General features: G+C 38.3%; 1 protein-coding gene across 1 annotated transcript in view; it reads left to right on the top strand.

Moving 5' to 3' along the window:
- Window positions 1–6,319: 6,319 nt before the first annotated feature.
- LOC124157140 (RNA-binding protein 42) overlaps window positions 6,320–21,646 on the top strand; it is a 70,184-nt gene continuing 54,857 nt past the window's right edge. The window contains exons 1-5 of the mRNA XM_046531640.1: window positions 6,320–6,469; window positions 6,758–7,059; window positions 8,621–8,786; window positions 15,095–15,597; window positions 20,563–20,757. Of these exons, the coding sequence (XP_046387596.1) occupies window positions 6,417–6,469; window positions 6,758–7,059; window positions 8,621–8,786; window positions 15,095–15,597; window positions 20,563–20,757 (1,219 nt within the window). The 5' untranslated portion in view covers window positions 6,320–6,416. The remainder of the gene's footprint in view (window positions 6,470–6,757; window positions 7,060–8,620; window positions 8,787–15,094; window positions 15,598–20,562; window positions 20,758–21,646) is intronic.

Below are 21,646 nucleotides of genomic sequence, written 5' to 3'. Positions count from 1 at the left end.
TTTCTTGGCGCTACATTGCCCTGATTTGGAGTTAGGCCCCGAGATTATATGGGTCGAAGTAACTTTTCCCTTTAATTCAATGTCTTCTGTAGGGAGAAGGCTATTAATTGGTACATTTTATCAACCACCTTCTGGTGATATGACAACTTTGGAAAAGTGTTTCAACTCTGTGTCACTAGCCCGCAGTGTGGGTGAAGTTATTCTCTTAGGTGACTTTAATTTAGGCATTGACTGGTCCTACCTGGTGAATGTTAAGTGTTTATCTGGCCTTGAGGTGTTTTTTGTTGATCGTTTCATTAACGGCCTGGGCCTTATGCAATGCAATACGTTTCCTACGAGGGGGTTGGCAGTCCTGGATCTTGTCTTATCCTCGCTCGAGTTGAAAGTTTGCCCTGCAGGCGACTATTTCTGCTCCGACCACGGGTCCCTAGAAATTTTTGAACCCAGCGGGTGGCCACCCCCTACACCAAGATCTACTCCGCCCCCTTCTCTACGTCCTCCCACCCCCATCTGGAATATAACGGATTGGGCTCATGTTAATGATACCCTGAACTACCTCCCATGGTGCCTCTTGGAAGAAGGCTCTGTGGACGAAGCCCCAGTGGCGGCTCGTGAGTCAAATGCTAGGGGGGGCGCACTTCACCGGGGGTCATAATTTTTTAATATTTCGTGTATTTTATTAAGTTTTTACGACAATCTAGGAATTAAATTTTGTGATGCCATATGTTCCGTTTTTTTCAACAAAAATACCTAGTTTTCCTAATAATGCTTGATTAATAAATACTTAATGCAGAAGACTCTCGGTCATACGGATCGGCGTAGTCCGGACTCTCGATTATACTGATCAATGATCTTGAAGGATAAAAATATATTTGCTGCGATATTTTGCAAATACAGACGAAAATACGTAACTTTCGGTTTTAGCGCCTACATTCTTTGTGCGAATATGCCCGCAATTCACTTCTGTTGTTCGTTTTGCAATCATAATGCGTTATTTGTCAAATCTATACAATATTTGCAATGATTTATGTAGCAATGACACTTTTAACACCTGAGGAGGGAGGGGAGTGTCACTGACTTCCACTAGGCAACAAACACTACTAGAATGCACGCGCTTTGCTATGGCAGATGTAAACTTTGATTGAGGTGTTCGCGTTGCTTCTTGAATACAATATGATTTAAAATCAATAATTAAACACACAATTTTAACAAAATCTGAAATACTCACATTCCTTTAGTTATATTGCAGAAGTCCATCCTTCTTTCCTTTTGTCCAGCAAAGTGATCAATTACGCGTAAACCAGCGCCGGACAACAATTTCTTTCCGATTGAACACATGGCAAAGGTACTAGTCTATAATAAACAAGGGACGACACAAAATAGGCCGACGAAAAATACGATCAAAAAGAACAAGGTGGCTGGACACAGAATTGGGACAATTGTTCCCTATATTTCCCTAAATCAAAAACGAGCACTGTTGATTAATTAAAATTGTCTTCTTGAATGTACACACAGCACTAAGAAACTTCTTAATCGGCAATTACACACAGTTAACTCCTCGAAAATGATGTCTGAACTCATTTCACTCCGTTCTTTCCGAGAGTCTTGCCGTTACTATCATACTATAAGGACGGCTCAAGGGAGATAGAAGTCGTGGTCCACTAATGCTGATTCAGCCGAGGGACGAATTTAAGGTCAGCAAAGGCATTCAAGCAAACAGAAGACGTCACGGATCATCTCCTTGAGTCTAAGATTCATATGTGGTAAACACACGAAACGCCAACGGGTCGCACTTGGAATAACCATGTCTTCGAAATAATTGCCATGATATAATAGAAAATAAATTCTAGATCGTAAAAGAAGACGACTCTGAGCCACAGATGGGAGCTGTAAGGATCTCCGCACCATGATATGAACTCTTTGAAGCCACTTAAATCAGACCCAAGTGGACATTTTCCGTCAGACAGCTACCGCTCTGCCGCTGAGGAATTAGGTGAACATGAACTAATAGAACAAGGACGGCTAGAAAAATGATGAATCTACACACAAAAGGTGCATTGTACGCGGCACTTCTTGGCATTCATTGAATAACTCTATTTAAAGTCCCATTTTACGGGTTAAATCATGTTCAATCCTTCACCCTATCACGCACGCACCTATTTCTTAAATTATAAATCAGTGGGGAATGTTAACTGATTTTTCCCAATACTGCAGGCCTTTTGATAAATTCATCTGAAAAATAGGTTCCGCATTTCTAACCATCGGGAAGATATGAATACATTGTTAAGGCCTAAATATTATAATATTAGTTTCCCCAAGGTTCTTGAAATTCGTAATCATAACAGAACTGTGGCAAATACTCGAGAATAGTTTTCCTACGTCAATACGGCCTTTAACTGGTTGGATTTTATGTGCTCCGGAATTTAAACACCCAAAAACGCAAGCATAATGAGATAATTTATTTTCTGTAGCAATACCTACCAGTAATTAAAAATTAAAATCGTATAGCTACACCCAGTACAGTGACCATTCTGATTCCGTACGTCCCTTTTCTGTGGCAGCACCAAGTAGACGCCAGATTATACGCCCGCCGGCCTGCGCAGCGATGTCAACTCACACGTCGCTCTGCGCATTCTCGGACGACGTCCCAAGACTTCCATAAGACACAACGTTAGACGCGTCATAGCACCAGCGGCCCCCACCACTACCACTCTCCATATAACTGCATGGGGATGGATTGGGACGTTCTGGCCAGCGCCCCACGGCTACAAATACGAACTTCTCGCGCTATTTCTTTTCGTGTTTTTCCTACACTTTCGATGTATGCGACTGAAAAAACACTCTGATTAATTAGATGTATAATTATAAATTAATGGATATTAATTTTTTTTTTACTTTTTAAAATATTTGGGAGGGGCGGCGTCCGAGAGTCCTTATGGGCAAGCCGCCACTGCGAAGCCCTTGATATGTTTTATGACTGGTTGGCAGGTGTCCTAAAGGACTGCATTCCGCATTGGAAACCCCGTTCAAGAAAGTTCCCACTTTGGATGACCAGTGAGACAGTTTTTGTTTTAAAAAATAAGCTAAGTGCTTGGCGCTTGTACAAACATTTTCCTAAGACCTACACATTAAAAACTTTCAAGAACCTTCGGCGTCATGCCAATTATCTGACTAAGTTAGATTTTACCAACTATATAGCCTCAATTTCCTCCAAATGTGTTTCCAACCCAAAACAGTTCTGGTCTACGATCAACTCCAGGTGTAACTCTGCTTCCACGCCTATGGTAATGTCTTTTGGTGACGAAACTGCTGTTGGTCCTGCGTGTTCTGACCTTTTTTCCAGGTTTTTTTCATCCTCCTACACCTCTAACCAACATTTGGGTATCTCTTTTCTTCATATTAAATGTTTTAGTTCCCACTCTCTCTCCTCACTTTCCACTTCTCCCGATGAATGTCTAAAATTGTTGTCATCCCTTAAAACTAACCGTGCAACTGGTTCAGATCAGCTGGCCGCAATGTTCCTAAAACATGCAGCCCCTTCCTAGGCTATACCCCTATCTTTCATTTTTAATAGATGTTTTTCAATGGCATATTTTCCGTCAGTGTGGAAAATTGGCAGCATTTTCCCACTCTTCAAATCCGGAAAGAAATCTTCTGAAGAATCATACCCTCTCTCAATCTCAATCTACATCTCAATTTTGCCAATTATATTGACTATTTGTGAGCGCATCATTCATCAACGTCTGTTGTCTTTCTCTCTTCCCTTAATATCTGATGAAAAGCATGGTTTCCTTCCTGGATCATCTACATTAACAAATCTGTCCATTTTGCACAAACATTGCATTGATGCTTTCAAGACTTCATCACAGCTGGATGTATGCTACATTGATTTTGCCAAAGTTTTTGACAAAATTAAACATCAATTACTGCTGCTCTTCACATTAGAGAATCGGTATAATGTCCATGGCAATTTTCTTTCTATCTTATCATCTTTCCTTCAGAACCGGCAACAACACACTATTGTAAATGGGTTGCATTCTTTGATGGCACCGGTTACATCAGGAGTTCCACAAGGGAGTGTCCTCAGACCTTTACTGTTTGCTTTATACATAGATGATCTGGTTAACATTATCTCCTTCACCAATTGTAAAATATTATTATACCCAGATGACTGCAAAATTTTTAAACAGATTAATTCCCCGAAAGACTGCCTTGCTCTGCAGAAGGCTCTTGATGCCATAGACCAATGGTCTGAGATTTGGAGTCTGAAAATTAATCCATCCAAGTCTACCATTCACCCTATACAAGTCTATCCTGAGTATAAATCACAGATTATCTGGACATCATATTCCTTCGGTCACCTCTCAGAAGGACTTAGGGGTTATTTTTGACTCTATAAGCTGCTCTTTTGTGAGCACATTAAATCCATTTCCACCCGCACTGTCTTTGGTGGGTATGATATAATGCCACAGTGAGGTGCTGGATTTAATTGCTCTACGCACCTTCTTCCTTTCCTGTGTCTCTCCAGTCCCAGAATACTGCAGCCAAATCTGGTCTACGGCCCCACCTTCTTCATCAAAGCTCCTGGAACGACCATTGAATTTTTCCTTTCTATTGTCCGCTACCGCCACTTGCCTTTTCGTAACTTCTCCCTCAATAAGATTAGATCCTCTCTTGGCATTGCTACTTTAGCTGATCGCCATATCCTCAATGACTGGAGACTCTTCTTAAATATCATTAATAGCAAATACAGATCATCTGACCTTCTTTCTTTTTTTCTGCTTCGTGTTCCTTTGCGCATGACGAGGTCGAGTGCCCTATCTCATTGTTTCACCCCCCACCTTTCTGTTTCTAAACGTTCTTTTCTATTCAAACTTCCTTCTTCCATCAACTTCTATGCCAAATGTGTTCCAAATTTTGATCCTTTTTTTCATCCCTCACCCAACTTGCACCATCACTAACGTAATTTTCCCCCTATTCCTCGCACCACCCGATGACTATTCTTTGTTATTTATTTGTAAATACTGTTGAATATTTTTGTTATTGTTGGTTACGTTGCTTAATATTATGAAATTTTTTCCCCTTTTATTGTCCTCCTCTGTAATTGGCCTCATGCTGTTTTTGGATTAAATAAATAAATGGCAATGAATTCTTAAGGAAAGGCTGCTAGTGGTAAGAAATTCTATGGTCAACTGTTGAAAAACGTTTTTCCTGAACTCACCATGCAGACGGTTCAAAAACATTCCTGCAGCCTAAGTGTTAAATTCTACAAATAAAATATGCAACAATTAGACAAATTACTAAAAACGTTTAATACAAAATGCAAATTTATGGTTTAAAAAATGTGTAGTTAGCATAATTTGGCATGAAAACAATGAAAAAGATGAAATGATACATATAAACTACAAAATTATAAGTATCTCATTCATAAATATTGATAAAAAATAATGACATATACTCACAAGGAGTGCAAAATATGGACAAAAAGAGAGGGAGGTTTCAGTGCCCAAACTTCCGTTCAGCTGAACCGAGTTCGCTGTTCGTAAATAGCAGTCGCCAGCTACTGCTATTTATGAACAGCAAACTCAGTATGAAAGAGGAAAGTATGCTGAAGGCCATATATACGGTTGGAAGACTCAGGAGTGGATATTAGTTACATAGGAAGGCGGAGAAGTGGGTCCGACTAGCAGAGCACGTCCATTGACATGGTCTATATCTTGGCTTGGATGGGACCATGTCAATTGACAAGCTACGTGCTGAAGTAGTTAACACTAGAACTCTATTTGAAATTTCCTTGTGATAAGCAAAAAAAAAGAGAATTCGTTTCTAGCATTAGATTTCTAAAGTAAGCAACAAATATATTTTTTGAAAAAACACTTTAAACAGTTGTACTTGACCACATGCAGAAGATAAGAAAGGGTAGATCTAAGCAGCCGAGGAAGGGCCTGGGCTAAGCAATAAGCTAGGTCTCGAAGAGTGACCGCATATCTGGGTATATTGTTGCCACCTACTGAAAACTCTGCGTTTTATTAGTAACCTGTTGAGCTATATGTCTGCCTAGTTTAAGTATGAAAGAGGAAAGACCACCAGATATTTCATATTGTTGATTATTTTTTACTACTTTTATTTATGTTTATGAAGTAAAAACTGTGGAAAAACATTTATGATGTCACCTTTGTGGTATTTTAGATTTGACTTCAGGATCTATCACGCATAAATCACCAAATGGGAAAAAATGAATGAATTTTACAAATTCAAATAATGCGCCATAAAACATCTGAATCATTACGATTGTCAACTGTTACTCAACAAGAAATAGATGTCTCTCACGTCTCTAAACAAAAGTTTGAGAAGTTGTGTCAGACGAAATAGGTGTTGGAGTTTAAATTCAATAATTTTCCGATAAAAATAAGAAAATGGAAGCAGAGTGCGAAGAAAAGCTTAAATTAATGGAGGCGGAGATGAACAGGTATGTAAGCTTGAGTCATATGCCAGGTATGGAGTGAAAAACGTAAATAATCTAAGTCAGTACCATGTTTACACCAATGCCTTATAACTCATCATTGTTTTTATATAGCTGAATGTATATAATCGAACTTCAAATGTATACTAATATGGTTTTATATTATTAGTTTACTGATAAGAATTTTCTCGCGTTATTCCATGCATTGCAGTTCAAATTAGCCCTTTACCATAGTGATGTGTTAGTACACACTTTTAGAATGCATTGGTCATCATGTATATATTTTACTTTTAGGTTCGAGGCAGAGATTGCTGTTCCTGTTCTTCCGCCTCCTCCACCTCCACGTCAGGTGATTGGTTCTAATACCTACAGACAAGTACAAAAGCAATTAGAACAACAGCAAACAGTAGTTGTTCCCCCGTTGGCAGGGCCAATGCCTTTCCCACCGATGTTAGCTCCTGTGCCAGGTGGTTTTCCTGGAATTCCTCCACCACCGCCTCCTCCTCCTTTGCCTCCACCACCGCCGCCTCCCCCAATGCTAATTCCTCATCAAGTACAAAGAGCAGCTCTTGGTATGAGGAATGGGTTCGATCCTGGTATGTTCAAATTTTGTTAATATATTTATTGCTGTGACTCTTGTACAGAATCTTTACTGTATTGGTTATTGATATATTTGCTGCATGATCCAAATACTTTAATGGTCCCAACTGATGGTACATTTGTAAGTTAATGAAATTTCTCTCATTGGAAACTTGCATGTATATATTTTATGCATTTTTTTAATACAAAATTCTGTATTTAATCAATAGTTACACATTTGAATAATATAATCGTAAATGTAAACAAAAGGTTATTCTTGAGGCATAATGATTTATTTATGAAAAATATAGCTATCATCTTTACGTCTTACTTATGATCTTTGTGGTACACTGTGATATGTATGAGTCAAATTACCTCTTTTGAATTTGATTTTAATCATTTTTCTCTTAGTTATATTTTGGTAATGTCCTTTGTATGGTATTATGTGTCTACATGGCAGATTAACACAGTACTTCATCTATACGATGCACCAATTCATTTCATGAACTGTATTTATGGTGACACTTGAGCAATTTCATAAAATCTGGCTTTTTGAATTAAATTATGAATGTGTGGATAGTAGTCAAAATTTATTCACAACTAAGGTTTATAAAAATTCTGCCTTTTAAATTTTGTCTTATGTATTTGGGTAATTTCTGTTCTTTTGCTATAAATATGTGCTTCTATAAATTGAAGACAATATAAGGAAAATGGAGTATTAGAAAGTCCTCAATTATGCCATGAAATTACCAAATCTCTGCATACTACCACTCTTCCTCCTCAAGGAATTTCAATTTTCAATTTCAGTGTTAATTTAAACAAAAAAATCCAAATTGAATGTGTCATTCCTTTTCTCTGTTTTTCAGGAAAATTTCTTGAGTATCCAATCAAGTGGTATTTTTGTTGGATACCAAATGTTCTATGGTGAAGGCCACTGTTGTCTCCAGGATAGAATGTTGAGCCAAGTTTTCTTCCATATTAGTATTGTCGAGAACTGTTCTGGTGGGTTCTGATAGTTTTTTTTTTTCAATTCACCATATTTCTGAGTTAACAGTGTTTATTAATTGAATACGAAAAAAACTCAAATTGAATCAGAACCCACCTCAACAGTTCTAAATGGTACAAATACAGAATAGAAGTTGGCTGTACATTCACCAGAAGACAATGGCAGTCTTAGTCCTTGAAAACAACTTGAAAGTATTCAACCAAATACTCACTCAATGGGAAGCCCAAGGAATGTTCCTGCAAACCATGTGCCAATATGAACGGGAATTCTTCATCTCTGTTTTTCTTTGCCATATCAGAATAGAGTGGGCATATTACTATTAGAGATAAATACAATAATGAATTACAACGAGAGCATTTGGCAACCCAAATTTCTTGCATTTTTGTCTTGACAAATATGATTTATTCTTAGAGATTCCCTTTTGTATGTTGAAAGATGATCCTTTAAGGTAATAAAAACTGTATTATAACAGGTTGTGATGTGAAAATAAGTATTTGAGGAGAATTGTAACTTTTAATGTATCTTTATGTTTCATTTTGTGCCTGCCTTTAATGTATCTCTTAATATTTCAGGCATGCATGCAATGGGTATTCCTCCAGGTGCTCATATGATGGCACCACCTCCTCCCACTGGTTTTTTGGGTCACCCATTGGAGCATCAGCCCTTCATGCCAACTGCCATGCCACCAAACATGGAGAATCCTGTGGTACCAATTACAACAGTGGCCCCTATTGTCAGGTGTGATATCCAAGTTGTCTTCCAGGTTTTCTTTAATCCCTGGTCATAGTCTTGAGTCCTAATTCATTGTAAGAGGTCTCAGGATCTGTATCTTAACTCTTCCATTTAAGAGTGCAAATGATGGTGTTCATTTGTGAATCACTGTACTTTCAGCTATTGTTTACTATCCTAAAAGATTTAGATGTGGCCATTTTGTTTTCTTTATCAATTCTGATGCTGATTGCAACTCTGAGCAAACTCTGTTGGATGGTATGTCTATTGGCTGGGCCACTTTGTTAATTAATAAAAGGGCACAACCTCTAGTGGACCTCTATCAATCTGAAATTTTGCAAAAATAGCTTTCTAGCTAACTGTCATCAAATTAGGTTGTGGCATGCAAAGTTTGAGTATGTACCACCTGAATGACATGACGCGCTTCATCTGATGAGGCGTCTGTATGGTTACGTTTTGGGAAAAATAAGTATGAAAGGAATTAGAAATATCATGCAAACATGACTAGGTACTTATGTTTCTCTGGATTCTGCTGATTTTTATGGTCCTCAAAAAATTCTGAGTTTGATGTTGTAATTAGGGATGGTCAGATTGGATACCTAGGATCAAAATATCTGCGGATATTGCCCTTCACTAGATACTTCTTCCGTCTACCAAATTTGCTGAAAGCATTGCATCTGGATCCGAAATTTTAAATTTATGCTTCTGTGAATGCAGGGCCCCATAAGAGCAAGTGGAAAGAGTTTGATCCTCTCTTCGCATGCACCATTGCACTGTGATGCCTGTCCTACTCATGAACCATTTTGTTTAAAAGCTTTCGTAGGGGTTATGCAACAGAATTTCAGTCATGGAAAAATATGATAGGCACACAGTGTGACTCATCCCAAGAGATTGAATGAGCATTGGGAGAATCTCAACACCATCGGATAATAACCACATCAAAATTGACTATGTCGCAGATCAAAACACTCTCGGTCCTTTATCAGCCCATGCCTCAGATATTTATATTTTTTTCCGATACCACACAGTTCATAAATCATTGTCTTCGAAGGAAAATATCAAGTTACACGAGAACAATGGAAACGTGTTTCATCCCTACTCCACCAGGGTGGTCCTTATTTTTGAAGTTTTCTAATTTCTTTTGGGACGCCGCTCAGTTTTGTTCCATTTGGTTAAAAAATTAATAATTAAAATTATTTTTGCAATCGGATGCCAAGAAAACGTGTTGCATCGCACTTGAAGTTTTGAAATTTTTGAGTGTTTTTCGGGCATAATTGAAGATGATGTCACTCGGGATAATTGCATCACTTTTTTGTCTTCCACAATGATTTATTAGACATTTGCAGAGTATCACTTCAACTTTCTTTCATTTTTGTCCTTTGGTTCCCGAGATTGAGTGCGTGCCACCCCAGTCAGACAATTTTGTGTGGCACGCGGTTTGTATGCTCTCAATATTTGGTGATCATTCCCACTCATCGTAAAAGCATAAAATTCTTTAGTTGAACTTTAAACTTCGTCAATGTAACCTTGAATGCCATATTTATCGGATTGTTGCCAAAAAAGGCTTTATAGCAGTGGTTTATTCTCCATACTAAATCTTATATCTAAGTGCTTCAATCTGAATTCAGTGAATCATTTCTGAGAGCTAACCCCCTGAATGGTATGTGAAGGTGCTTCTTCTTGCATGTATTTTTTTGTCATTGTACAAGCTCTGAGTTTCAACTTATGAAATTTTATTTCTTTGCATCAGAAAAAGGTGGGGTTAGTTGAGAGCTAATAGATAGGTAGGGGAGGAGCAGCCTTAGGTTGGGTGGATTTCCCAGTTTTGATGGATCTTCGACCAGCAGAGGTTATACTCTGCAAATGTCTAATAAGTTGTCGTGGAAGGCAAAAAAGTGATAGAATAATCCGAGTGATATCATCTTCAGTTATGCCCGAAAAACGCCCAAAAATTTACTAAAATTTCAAAACTTCAAGTGCAATGCAGCACGTTTTCCTGGTATCTGTTTGCAAAAATAATTTTCATGATTTATTTTCTCACCAAATGCAACAAAACTGGGGGGCGTCCCAAAAGAAATTCAAAAACTTTATAAATAGGGACCACCCTACTACTCCTTCTCACCCACTGACCTTTTTCATCCTAACTGCTTCAATTTTCCAACTGTAGAACAAGTGCTTGGTGGGTCACTTACTGGACCCGAAGATGTCTTGATAGGTTTCGGCAATTGGATGAGATGTATGAGGTTCAAAAAAGAATGAGACCAAACACATTTCATTTCTAACATTACATATTTAGTTTTTTTTGGGAGCTTTAGCACAAGCTTTTCTTGATTGGAACAAAGTGTTTTAGTTACAAAAACACTATACTAATATTCAGCAATGTCCAAACAGCACAATTTTCAAAGAAACAAGCATGGCATCAGCACTGTCAAACAAGATGATACGGCCTGGAAATGCCAACTGCACAACGGAGCTTGCCAGGCTTTGCTTTGAAGGCAACGACGTCACAAAATAGCAAGATCTGACATGTTCGACCTTGACTAACTCATTCGTTGCCTTGTTGCTTGAAAGATGGAGGCCATTCCCCTCCACTTCTCCTTTATGTTCTTCTGCTGCCCACCCCTTCATCTCGCTGAGCGGTTGTCTCGTTCTGCTCCCACAACTGGCTGCACTTGGCATCAATTTTGTTCTGAACATTGTTAATAGTGTTGTAGATTACGCAGTTGCAATGTAATTCAAAGACATACTGATAAAAATGTCTTTCATTGTGTAAAAACATTTTTATTTACATAAAGAGAATTTTGTGCATACACTGTGACGTGAAACTATCCCAAGGAAGTGTAAAATCCACCTCACCTAACCTGAAGCATTTGCGGGTGAAGCACAAGTATTGGATAAGAAAGTGACATAATTCGGGGGAAACGAATGTGAGGAAAATTAAAATTCAGTCAATGGTTTATCCAAAGATTGAAACCTATTTTCATTTCCAAATGCATGTGTAGCAGTTTAGATCCTTAGGGTGTAAGGATATTAGTGTTTTGAAAAATAACTTGAAAGCTTACGAAAATTATTTTTAACCCTTCCGTGACTATGCCTTGAAAATTTACGTGAACTAGCACGTAGGGTATCTCAGGTACCCGATTTATGCTTCATAGAGTATTTGTTTTATTTTAGTCCTTCTTGCGATTCAACGCCATGGCTCTTTGTTGATGAAATCATATCCTATTTTGTTAAATTATATGTAAATACATTTTAGGTTGCATTTAGGTTTTTACCCTGATTTAGAGTGAATCTTTCAATTTTGCTATTATAACTGTACATTGACTAACATGCTATGATAAAAAAGTATAGAAGGCAAAAACACATAGAAATTGGCGTTATTGAAGTTACACTGAGAGAACAGGTTTGGATGCTACACCCTAAACCCTTTTGGGCGGGGAGATTTGGATGCGCCATCAAGAATCATGCGACGTCAGAACTAACTCTTTGGATGTGAGAACCAAAGGCAAAGAATGTCACACCAAACACGTCCAGTCATCGTCCTTTGGATGGGAGAACCAAAGTTATGGTTAGTACACTCAACCGGTTTAGGTACGAAATCTAAATCTATTGTTACGCGCTCTGGTGGCAATCTCATGAAGCTCTCTAGCACCCGCAGTTATGTCGTTCTGCGTTCAGCCGTGGAAGCCGTAGACACGTGTGGACTTGTTGTGGGCAAAACGGGCGAACTCTGCTGCCGCTTGTGCTTCGTTGCTCTTGCTGCTCGAGATTATGGACGAGGGGACGGCGAATTTCTTATCGAAGGCTGGACTTGGAGCCTATATCCATGTGTTCGCTGGTAAGTTGCGAGTTGTTGTTTATTCTCACGGCCATTTTGTGTTTATTCTCACCGCCATGTTGCATTAATTCTTATGCCCGCACTACCACCCATTGCTTATGAGTTCTTCATATTCCCATTGTTACCTCTATGTGCTTATTAAAACAAAGTTCAAACTCTCAAATCATATTTTGTCGGAAGTGCTGCTGTGCTTATTAACATTGACCTTTATTTATTGAGGTTAAATTGTCTCACGTTTCTTGTATTTCCCGATGATATTTATAATATGTTGTGATTGTATTTTAATAATATTTTATGTTATTGGCATAAAATTTGGTAATGATATTAATTCAATGTGTTTTGTGCACTTTTTATGATATTATAACGGTGGATTCATCGAGAGCCTTGCGGAGTAATCATCGAGAGCGTTGGCACGGAGTTTATTGACGAGGAAAGGAGAATGAACAAGATGAGATTGAGAAAAATTGTGTGTTTGGAGTGAATTTTATGTAACTGTGTGTTTATATATTGGAAATAAATGTTCTTTCTAGTGTTCTACAAATATGGATATTTATTTTTCCACCCGCGCATGTTACAATATGTTGAATTATGTGATAATAGATATTATGATAATCACAGAGCTAGGTTTTCTCATTTTTTAGTTGCACTGTCTTAGTGGCCTATTTCAAAATGTGTTGAAAAAGAACAATACTAAGGTGTAGTGGAATTGAACAGGAGGGAGGAAGGGATAGGGGCGCCATCTTTTGGGCAGGTGATCTAAAGTTTTCATTCGGCATCCAAACGTTGTTCTGATGAGCTACCCAACGCTTTGGTTCTCACACCCAAAGTACTCGTCCATCTTCTTTGGATGTAGCAACCAAAGGAGTAGTTGGAACATCCAACTCCTCATCACCCATTCCCTTTAGGTGACACAACCAAATGTATGGACAAGTCCTTTCCTTCACCTCAGCTTTGGGTGTGACACCCAAACCTACGATTCTCATATCCAAAGTGTTTTTTCAGTGTAGAATATGATAAAATACATTGCATTCAAATTTCATCCTAGCACTCAAAGAGCAAACAAGTTTTTTTTTCTTCTTTGTGAGGTGAGGTAACTGCTTCATCACATCCAGCCCAATGAATGCATCATAACTTTTTTTATCCTCTTTTTTGGAATCAACATTGCAAAGCATTGATTTAATTGGATGCTTTTTAGCTAGTCATCTTTTCTCTCACACTATACTGAATATTTTTCTTTCAAAAAGATATGTATTGTGTTTTTTAACCAAATTATAGCAAAGAGATAACGGTTTCCTTTGAAGAATATTATTTTGATTGAGTCCTATTAAAAATTCCATAAGAATAAACCTCCTTGTACTTCCATTATTAGCTTTTTATTTGGAATGATTTTTGTTCTGAAGGAATTTAATGTAGCTATATCTATGATTTCCATGGGTATTTGAGCTATGGACACATTCCCTTTGGAGCTAAGGACACTTGCATATTCCTGTGTCATTTTATCCCCATTATCAACTGCCACTTCGGTTTGGTTGCGATGCCCAATGATCTCATATTTGAAATTATGTACTTTCTAGACCTGCCTTTTTAGTCTTTGTCTTGGGTTGATAAAAGAATGACGAAAGTTCTTTAATAATAACGTTGCCTAAACAACAACACATTGGTTGTGCTCAAATTCAAAAAATCTCAAAAGGATAAAATTTAAAAAAATTATACTGCATTAACATAATTTGGGGTAACTGAGTTACCCCACACAGTCATGGAAGGGTTGATCATTAGGAATATTAAAATATGTATGAAAATCTAAATAGTATTCCTTTGATTGTATTTACCCAGAAGAAACTTTGGTATTTAATTCGTTATTTAGCAGGCAATTGAAAATGAATTTAGATCCAAAAATATCTGAGGATCTGACACCTGAAATCAACTATCCGGGTCCGAAAAAAACCTGGATCTGTCCATTCCTAGTTATAATTTGTTGAAAATTGCATGATGTGTTCTTTAAATGAAACTTGAGTAGTAGTGGCGATGAGCTTTTCAGAATGACATCCAAAATTGACTCCAAGAAAGTCCCTCAGGTACCCCTAGGCCCTGTGATGCATGTATGTATGTATATGGAAACAGTCGCTTTGGTGATCCTCGTGAAAGAATTCATGGTCCACAGTACCTTTTCACATGTTTGGAGTAGCTAGGTCACCTGTACATATCTGGTTTGTGTAACATAAATGGTTTTATTGTTTTTCAATCTTAATTTATATTTGAGAGTTAAGGGAAAGAACTTTCACCAACTCTAAATAATATTTTTCAGGTGCAATGTTTTCTTACCAAACTTCATAGATATACTAGAATGCACCATAAATTTTGATTTTTTTGCCTAATGGGTTTGGATATTGCAAAAAGTATGGTGCGAAAATTTTAATGAGCCTTGTAAAATATGGCAATCCTAAATTTTGGTGACTTATTGACTTGCTCATTATTTCAGTGCCACTCCAAAGCTGTATGTTGCCAAGCCTGAACTACCGGACCATCTGATGGAGAATGTGTCTTCAGAGCATGGTGCCATGATTGGAGGCATGGGAATGGAATACCACACAGAAGACCACGTCAACACTCAAGCTCCCCCTCAAGTCTCTATGCCAATGGTCCCGTCGATCAGCCAGATGAGCACGGCCCAGATGAACGATCGCAAATTGGGGAAGAAGTGGAAGGGTGGCAGCGGTGGAGGGGGGGGAGGAGGAGGGGGGACCCCTGGTGGTGGAGCAGGGAGCAGTGCAATGCAGAATGCTCGAGGGGGCGGTGGGGGGCGAGGAGACAAGTCGAAACCGACAGTTGTTCCTCTCATGAGCATCACGGTGAACCCAGGGATAGTTGCCTCAATGGGAGAAGATCCCTCCACTCAGAAGAAGCCAAAAAGGACCAAGAAGATCATTAGGGTGGCTGGTGGCCAGCAGTGGGAGGATAACTCACTTTCAGAATGGGATGATGGCAAGTATTTGGATGTTATCACATAATCATCAATGTGAATACACTTGTAACTCAATTAGTGTAACAGATGCATTCCTTGGGGTCTTTTTGCTTGTTGAATTTGCATTAAATGAGACCATTGTAACATTCCGAATAAAGGAATGTGTTCCTAATTGCATGAATATATAGGATATCAAGTTTCCTAGAAACCACATGCTGGGTGGAGAAAATTTTTGTCACGAAATTTTAACCTGGGATAGCTGACACCTGTAGGAAACAAATTACTAATGAAGTTTAGGTGGAAAACGCAACATTTTTGAACTACAGAAACTTTATGCCAAACTCTTTGATTGACTTTGAGCATTATCCTTTTGTCAGATGCTCTGGACAACTTGTGCTTTTCCTGCTGGATGCTCTGGACAACTCATGATTTGCCTGCTGGAGATTGCAATTATCCATTGCATCCGCCAACCTGGCAAACTCACTGCCAATTGGAGTGTTTGGCTCAAAGTGTCTGTACTTAAAAAATGGTGTGTTTTCAACCTAAAAGTCACTAGTAATTTTGGTTCCTAGTAGCAGTAGCTATCCAGGGTTAAAATTTTGTGACACAATTTTTCTCCGCCCTATATACTGTAAAACTTTGATTTAACATCAAGTCTGATTTTTATGCAGCAACACTCAAGCCTGGCCAGAAAGCATAGGGAATTGCAATGGTGAAACTTTGATTTTAATCTTTTCTTGATTTTATGCAGTTTTTTGATTTTGCACAGCATAACCCCAGCCTGAAAGAGTCTTCTTGATTTTACGCAGTTGTCTTTTGACTTCGCAGAACAACCTCAGCATTGAAGATAATTAGGATCTCAATTTCATCTATGTATTGTCAAGTTTCTCAAGGAATTATGCATGCCTACTTTCGGGTTTAATAGATTTAATGAAAACATAGGTATTGCATTACAATTCGCATCGAACAAAGCTAGACTGATAGCAGCAACAGGGCATTCCATTCACAAATCATGTTCCCTCATAATTAATTCATTAGTTCCGTGTAATAATCACGAATGATTGCGTAGTTGGGGCTCCAAGGTCATCCGAGCCTCGGATCCCTACAACAGTTCTTATTGTCTCCGGTAGATGGTACATAATGACGTAAGAAGCTTTTGATGCAATCCAAGGTCGACTCTATATATTTCACGACTTTATATATTGCTGGAAATCAAAAGCATGCATAGAAAACTTAAGTTTTTGCCTGAACAGTTTGGTATTTTAATTTTTTTGCATTACATATTTTTTATTTTTACCTTGATTTTATTGCCTGAAAACCCGTATGAACTATTGTAATCGAAGTGGTAAGCAAAGTATGCATCTGCATAGGGCGCCAAGAAAAAAGGGACGCTTAAGTCCAATGTTCAGTACTAATCCCAGTACCTCTCAGGTTATTTCTATGGGGGCGGTTGGAGTATTGTTTGCTTACACTGGAAAAATTTCTAAAACTGGCCCTGAATGGGATTTCATTGTCAATGTTAAAAACAATTTTGGCATCAAAGGAAAAGATATTTTCCTCATCCTGTCATAGAAAGTCATCATATGAGTTCTCAGGAAAGTATGCAGAAGTTGAAGAGACATAGTTGCCTTTTTTAGTGATTGCCGCCGAAATAAACTACCTATTGGTGGTCCTATTTTGTGAGAGAAGGCAAGAAATATGGCCCTCACACTAGAGCATCAAGGTTATTAGATAAAGAAACCCTCAGACATTTGCACAGTTTTTGTTATGCACATTTAGAGATTAGTGAAGGTCATGCTGAAAACATTAATGCATTAGTGGCAGTTGTAAGCGAAATATTTGAGATGGGTTTGCACCGAAGAAAAATCAAAGATTTTTTTCACTAAAAATGAGTGATTTCACAAAACAAGAAATTGTTTTTCATATACTATCCCCATAAATCAGACCTTTATAAAAGTGTATGACTAACTGCTCTAAAAAATAATGTGCAGGTGTTATCCTAGTATACTCCTCCTCAATACAAAATCTTAATTCTATACCCTTTTACCCGGTGCCCCCTCTAACTGTGTAAAATCAAAGTTTTACTGTACTCCTATTGAATGCCCTGGAAAAGCTTATTTCATAATATCACAAGGATAGCTCATGGCCATTGGTGGGAGGATAAGTCACTTTCTGAGTGGTATGATGTAATTCTGTATCCAGATTAAATCATTAAATTATTTAATTAGCATTGTGTGTATGTATATCAACCAGTTACCTACTCAGTGCTTCAACTCTAAGGTTGCTTTGTTAGAGCCCACCCAAGAGTTAGTCACTGGCATGTGAATTCTCACGTTTGGGTTTGCGAGGGGCCAGTTCCTTAGGGCCACCTTGCTCAAAATGATGAGTTTTTGGAAGTTACAGAAGGCTTCACCTGTGACTTGAACTCATAGTCTTAGTGCTCTATCTACTATGATTTTCTTCATGTTGCACTGGTTTTTGATTGAGAATCAGGGAAAGTAGTTTGCTAGGATAAGTGAAGCCACTGCACAGCATTGGAAACTAGGTAAATCTTTAGGCACTAAGCCGCCCAGTTTCACTGCACAAAAGTTACCCTGGAGGCAAATACTGAGTTTATGATTATCTTAGTTTCACTAATATTATCACAAGTGGTTTCACTAATTATGTTCACAGTACAATTAGGGAAATCAGTACATAAACTTTCACTTGGGAGCATTTTTAAACAAGCTGCTGCTAGTAAGGGCACATTACAGTATTCTTACTCACTGATTTCATATTGTGCAGTGCTGAATTTCTCTTATTTTACTAACTAATCATCTTACTAGCATTAAAAATAGATGTTCTTGTAAAGACAGCGCAAAGTGTATACCATAAAGTCTGACATTAAAATGTGGAAAATAACCAAAATGATTGCTCAAAACATGGAGAATTTTAGTGAATTACATATTTATGATGAAACAATATACAGTGCAACCTCGATATAACGATACCCCACGGTACACTAATAAACACTCGCTATAGCGAATTGTCGCTTTACCGGAGGTGGAGCAAATGATAGCCAATATACCTGTTGCGAACAGATATACAGGAACAGGAGTGGTGCGGCGACAGATAAACATCTATCCGATAAACGTAAGCATAAATCCAGACGAAAGGCGATGTTTTTTTGCATCACTAAATTTCCTTACTCAAATAACGACTGACTATTCAAACAATTAATAAGCGCCGCACTGAATAAAAATCGTGCAAAGCATTGTTTCGTCAATCATTATATTTATCGAACGACAGTTTACCACGTAAATTTGAGACTCAGCACTCCATTAACTTCATTTCTAACAGATCGCTAGCAATTACAGAGGTTAAGGAGTCTTGATGAAAGTCTTCCGGTGGTGAAACCCTCGCTATGGCGAGAGCCAACACCGAAAGGGTCTCGTAAAAACGAATTTTTTAACATGCTTATTATAGGGCCAATTGACGGTGCATCGGCTATCTCTCGTAATAGCGGGGGTGTCGCTATAGCCCGTACTCGCTTTAACGAGGTTCCACTGTATGTACTTAACACTAGAACACAGATCAGTTTTCATAACTTCCTTTTTACATCATAATTCTACTTGCACCAACACAGTCTATTCAGTCTATATCATCGCAAAGATGGCTGAAGTTGCAAGCTAATGGTATTTAAATGCTCAAATTCAATCTATTAAAGCCACAAAATAAATTGTCTCTGGGTATCACCTGTATGTTGCACAATTTCAACAACCATAATACATATGTACAATCAATAATTCCTTCCATAACACCCATGTATTCCGAGATATTTTCTTATTGAAGGTGTGTAAATATGTCTTGCCAAATGTGATTCAAATGGCAACAAAGAGATCTTTATTGTTTTATAATTAGCCTAGTAGAAGTCATGAGCTTGGGACAAATTATTAAGTAAATGACATTAACAAGTCGTGATTGCAAATTACCTCTCCTTGATCTCATAAATCTATCTAGGGGATGAAAGTATTATTTTAACTTTGCTTCTGATTTTTGTATTGCTGAATTATCTTCAATACTCCGAAATTTTACGAGAATTGCCTTGGGAAAAAATTTTCCTAAACCTGTAATTAAAACATACACATTTAGCTTTCCAGGCCACTGAGCAAACCACTACACTGTTGAGGTTTCTTGGATCCCTTAGAAATTTATGTATTTGCAATCTTTGGCCTGAAAGTCCATGGTTCAATTCCAGGTCCAAGTGAATTTTATCCCACGGCAGTCATTGTGAATTTCCCCACTGTTCACATGGCAAGTTATGAATATGTATATCAAACCCAGGAAATTAATTCAACTTTATCTTTGCCTGTATTTGAATTCCAATACAAATTTTATACAAAATGCTTAACTAATTTTATTGCCAGAAAAATTGCCATTTTTGTTTTTATCTTTTCAATTAATGAGTTTTACTTACGGTATTTGTCTTTAGATTACATATTGATATTTCCGTTGTCAGGCCATCATGGTCCAAGCTATGCATGCATACTTTCCGTATGTGTCTTCCACTTTTGGGACAAATATGACTGAAGGAGTTGTTATCAATTTTATTATTTATTTTTTTACATGCATTTCATAACATTCTCTAAACATACCACATACTTTCTGCGACAAATTAAGCCCTTGCTAATGAATCTTTTTTTTGTCAAATCTAGAATTGCATCATGCATGCATTTGTGATCCCTTAGTCTCTAAAATTGTTATATTAAAAATATGCCTAAAATCTATGATCATTCGCTTAAATTTTGGCACCTGCTCTATTTTGGTGCGTTAAATTTCCTCAAAGTGTTTCAAGTGATAATAATGCGGTTACATGTGTATTTCTTCAAGGTAGGGAAAGGATATTACATACTTGCTTTGAATTATAAGGTGTCTGATATGGCAATATTCAAGTATATTTAATTTCAGTTCAGTAATTTAATGCTGTGATCCTTTTCAATTTTCAGATGATTATCGGATATTTTGTGGAGATTTAGGAAATGATGTCACTGATGAAGTGTTAACTAGAGCATTTAGCAAGTACCAGTCATTTCTAAAAGCCAAGGTTGTGAGGGACAAACGTACAAACAAAACGAAAGGATTTGGATTTGTCAGTTTCAAGGACCCTCAAGATTTCATCAAAGCCATGAAGGAGATGAATGGTGAGTAGCTTTTTTTCTTTTTCAGGGTGCTTACTCTACTGAAAAATCAGGGAAATATGGTATCAATATTTTCAATGTAGAAAGTCGGAGAATAAAAAGGCCATATACTCTGGAAAATTACCAAGTTAAAATTCTGAAAAAGTCAAAGAATTTTATCATGTTATAAGAGTGGCCACCCTGTATTAGATAAATACTCGCACGCTCCGCGCGCTCGTTAAGGGGCTCCGCCCCTTAAAAACCCCGGTTCTGGCTTCGCCGTCTACATTTGTGGTCGCTCGAAGACTTTTAAAGTTCGAATAATCTCACCTCAGCTAGGGGCCAGGGGTTAGGGAGGCGCCCCACTCATTCCTCGAAACGGCCTCGCCGTTCCTCGCTGAAGGGCGGCTTCGCCGCCCAGGGGTTGAGTGTGAGTTGAGATGGGGGGAGTCTACAGCGGCTGCGCCGCTTGAACGTCGGGGCGGCTTCGCCGCCCGAGGGTTACTGAAGCTCCTCCTTGCCTACTCCAATTACTTCTTGGAACGGCTTTGGCGTTCCTCGTTGTGGGGCGGCTTCGCCGCCTTGGGGTTGAGGAGCCCCCCGCGGCTGCTCCGCTTAGTCCTCATTAATTCTCTTCTCCACCGATAGGGGTGCCCAGGGGGATTCGGGTGTTTTAATGTGTTATGCATGCGGTCACCAATCGTCCACAGTGATCACGTAGCGATGATTGTAAAGGGTAGTGCAATGCGGAGTAATAGTGGCGACAAGTACCCATAAAAGAAGACTTAATGGCAAGTTTTTCATTTTTTGCGGGGGTTCCAACGGAATACCGGGGGGTTTATACTTGTGTTAAACCATTGGTCACAAATCATTCTCATAAATTCCGTGCCGATAAGTCCTAGGGGTCCGGAAC

This window comes from Ischnura elegans, chromosome 4, assembly GCF_921293095.1.
Source record: "Ischnura elegans chromosome 4, ioIscEleg1.1, whole genome shotgun sequence".
Taxonomy (NCBI): Eukaryota; Metazoa; Arthropoda; class Insecta; order Odonata; family Coenagrionidae; genus Ischnura; species Ischnura elegans.
The sequence above is the reverse complement of the archived record's forward strand: the minus strand, read 5'-3'. Positions and strand labels throughout refer to the sequence as shown.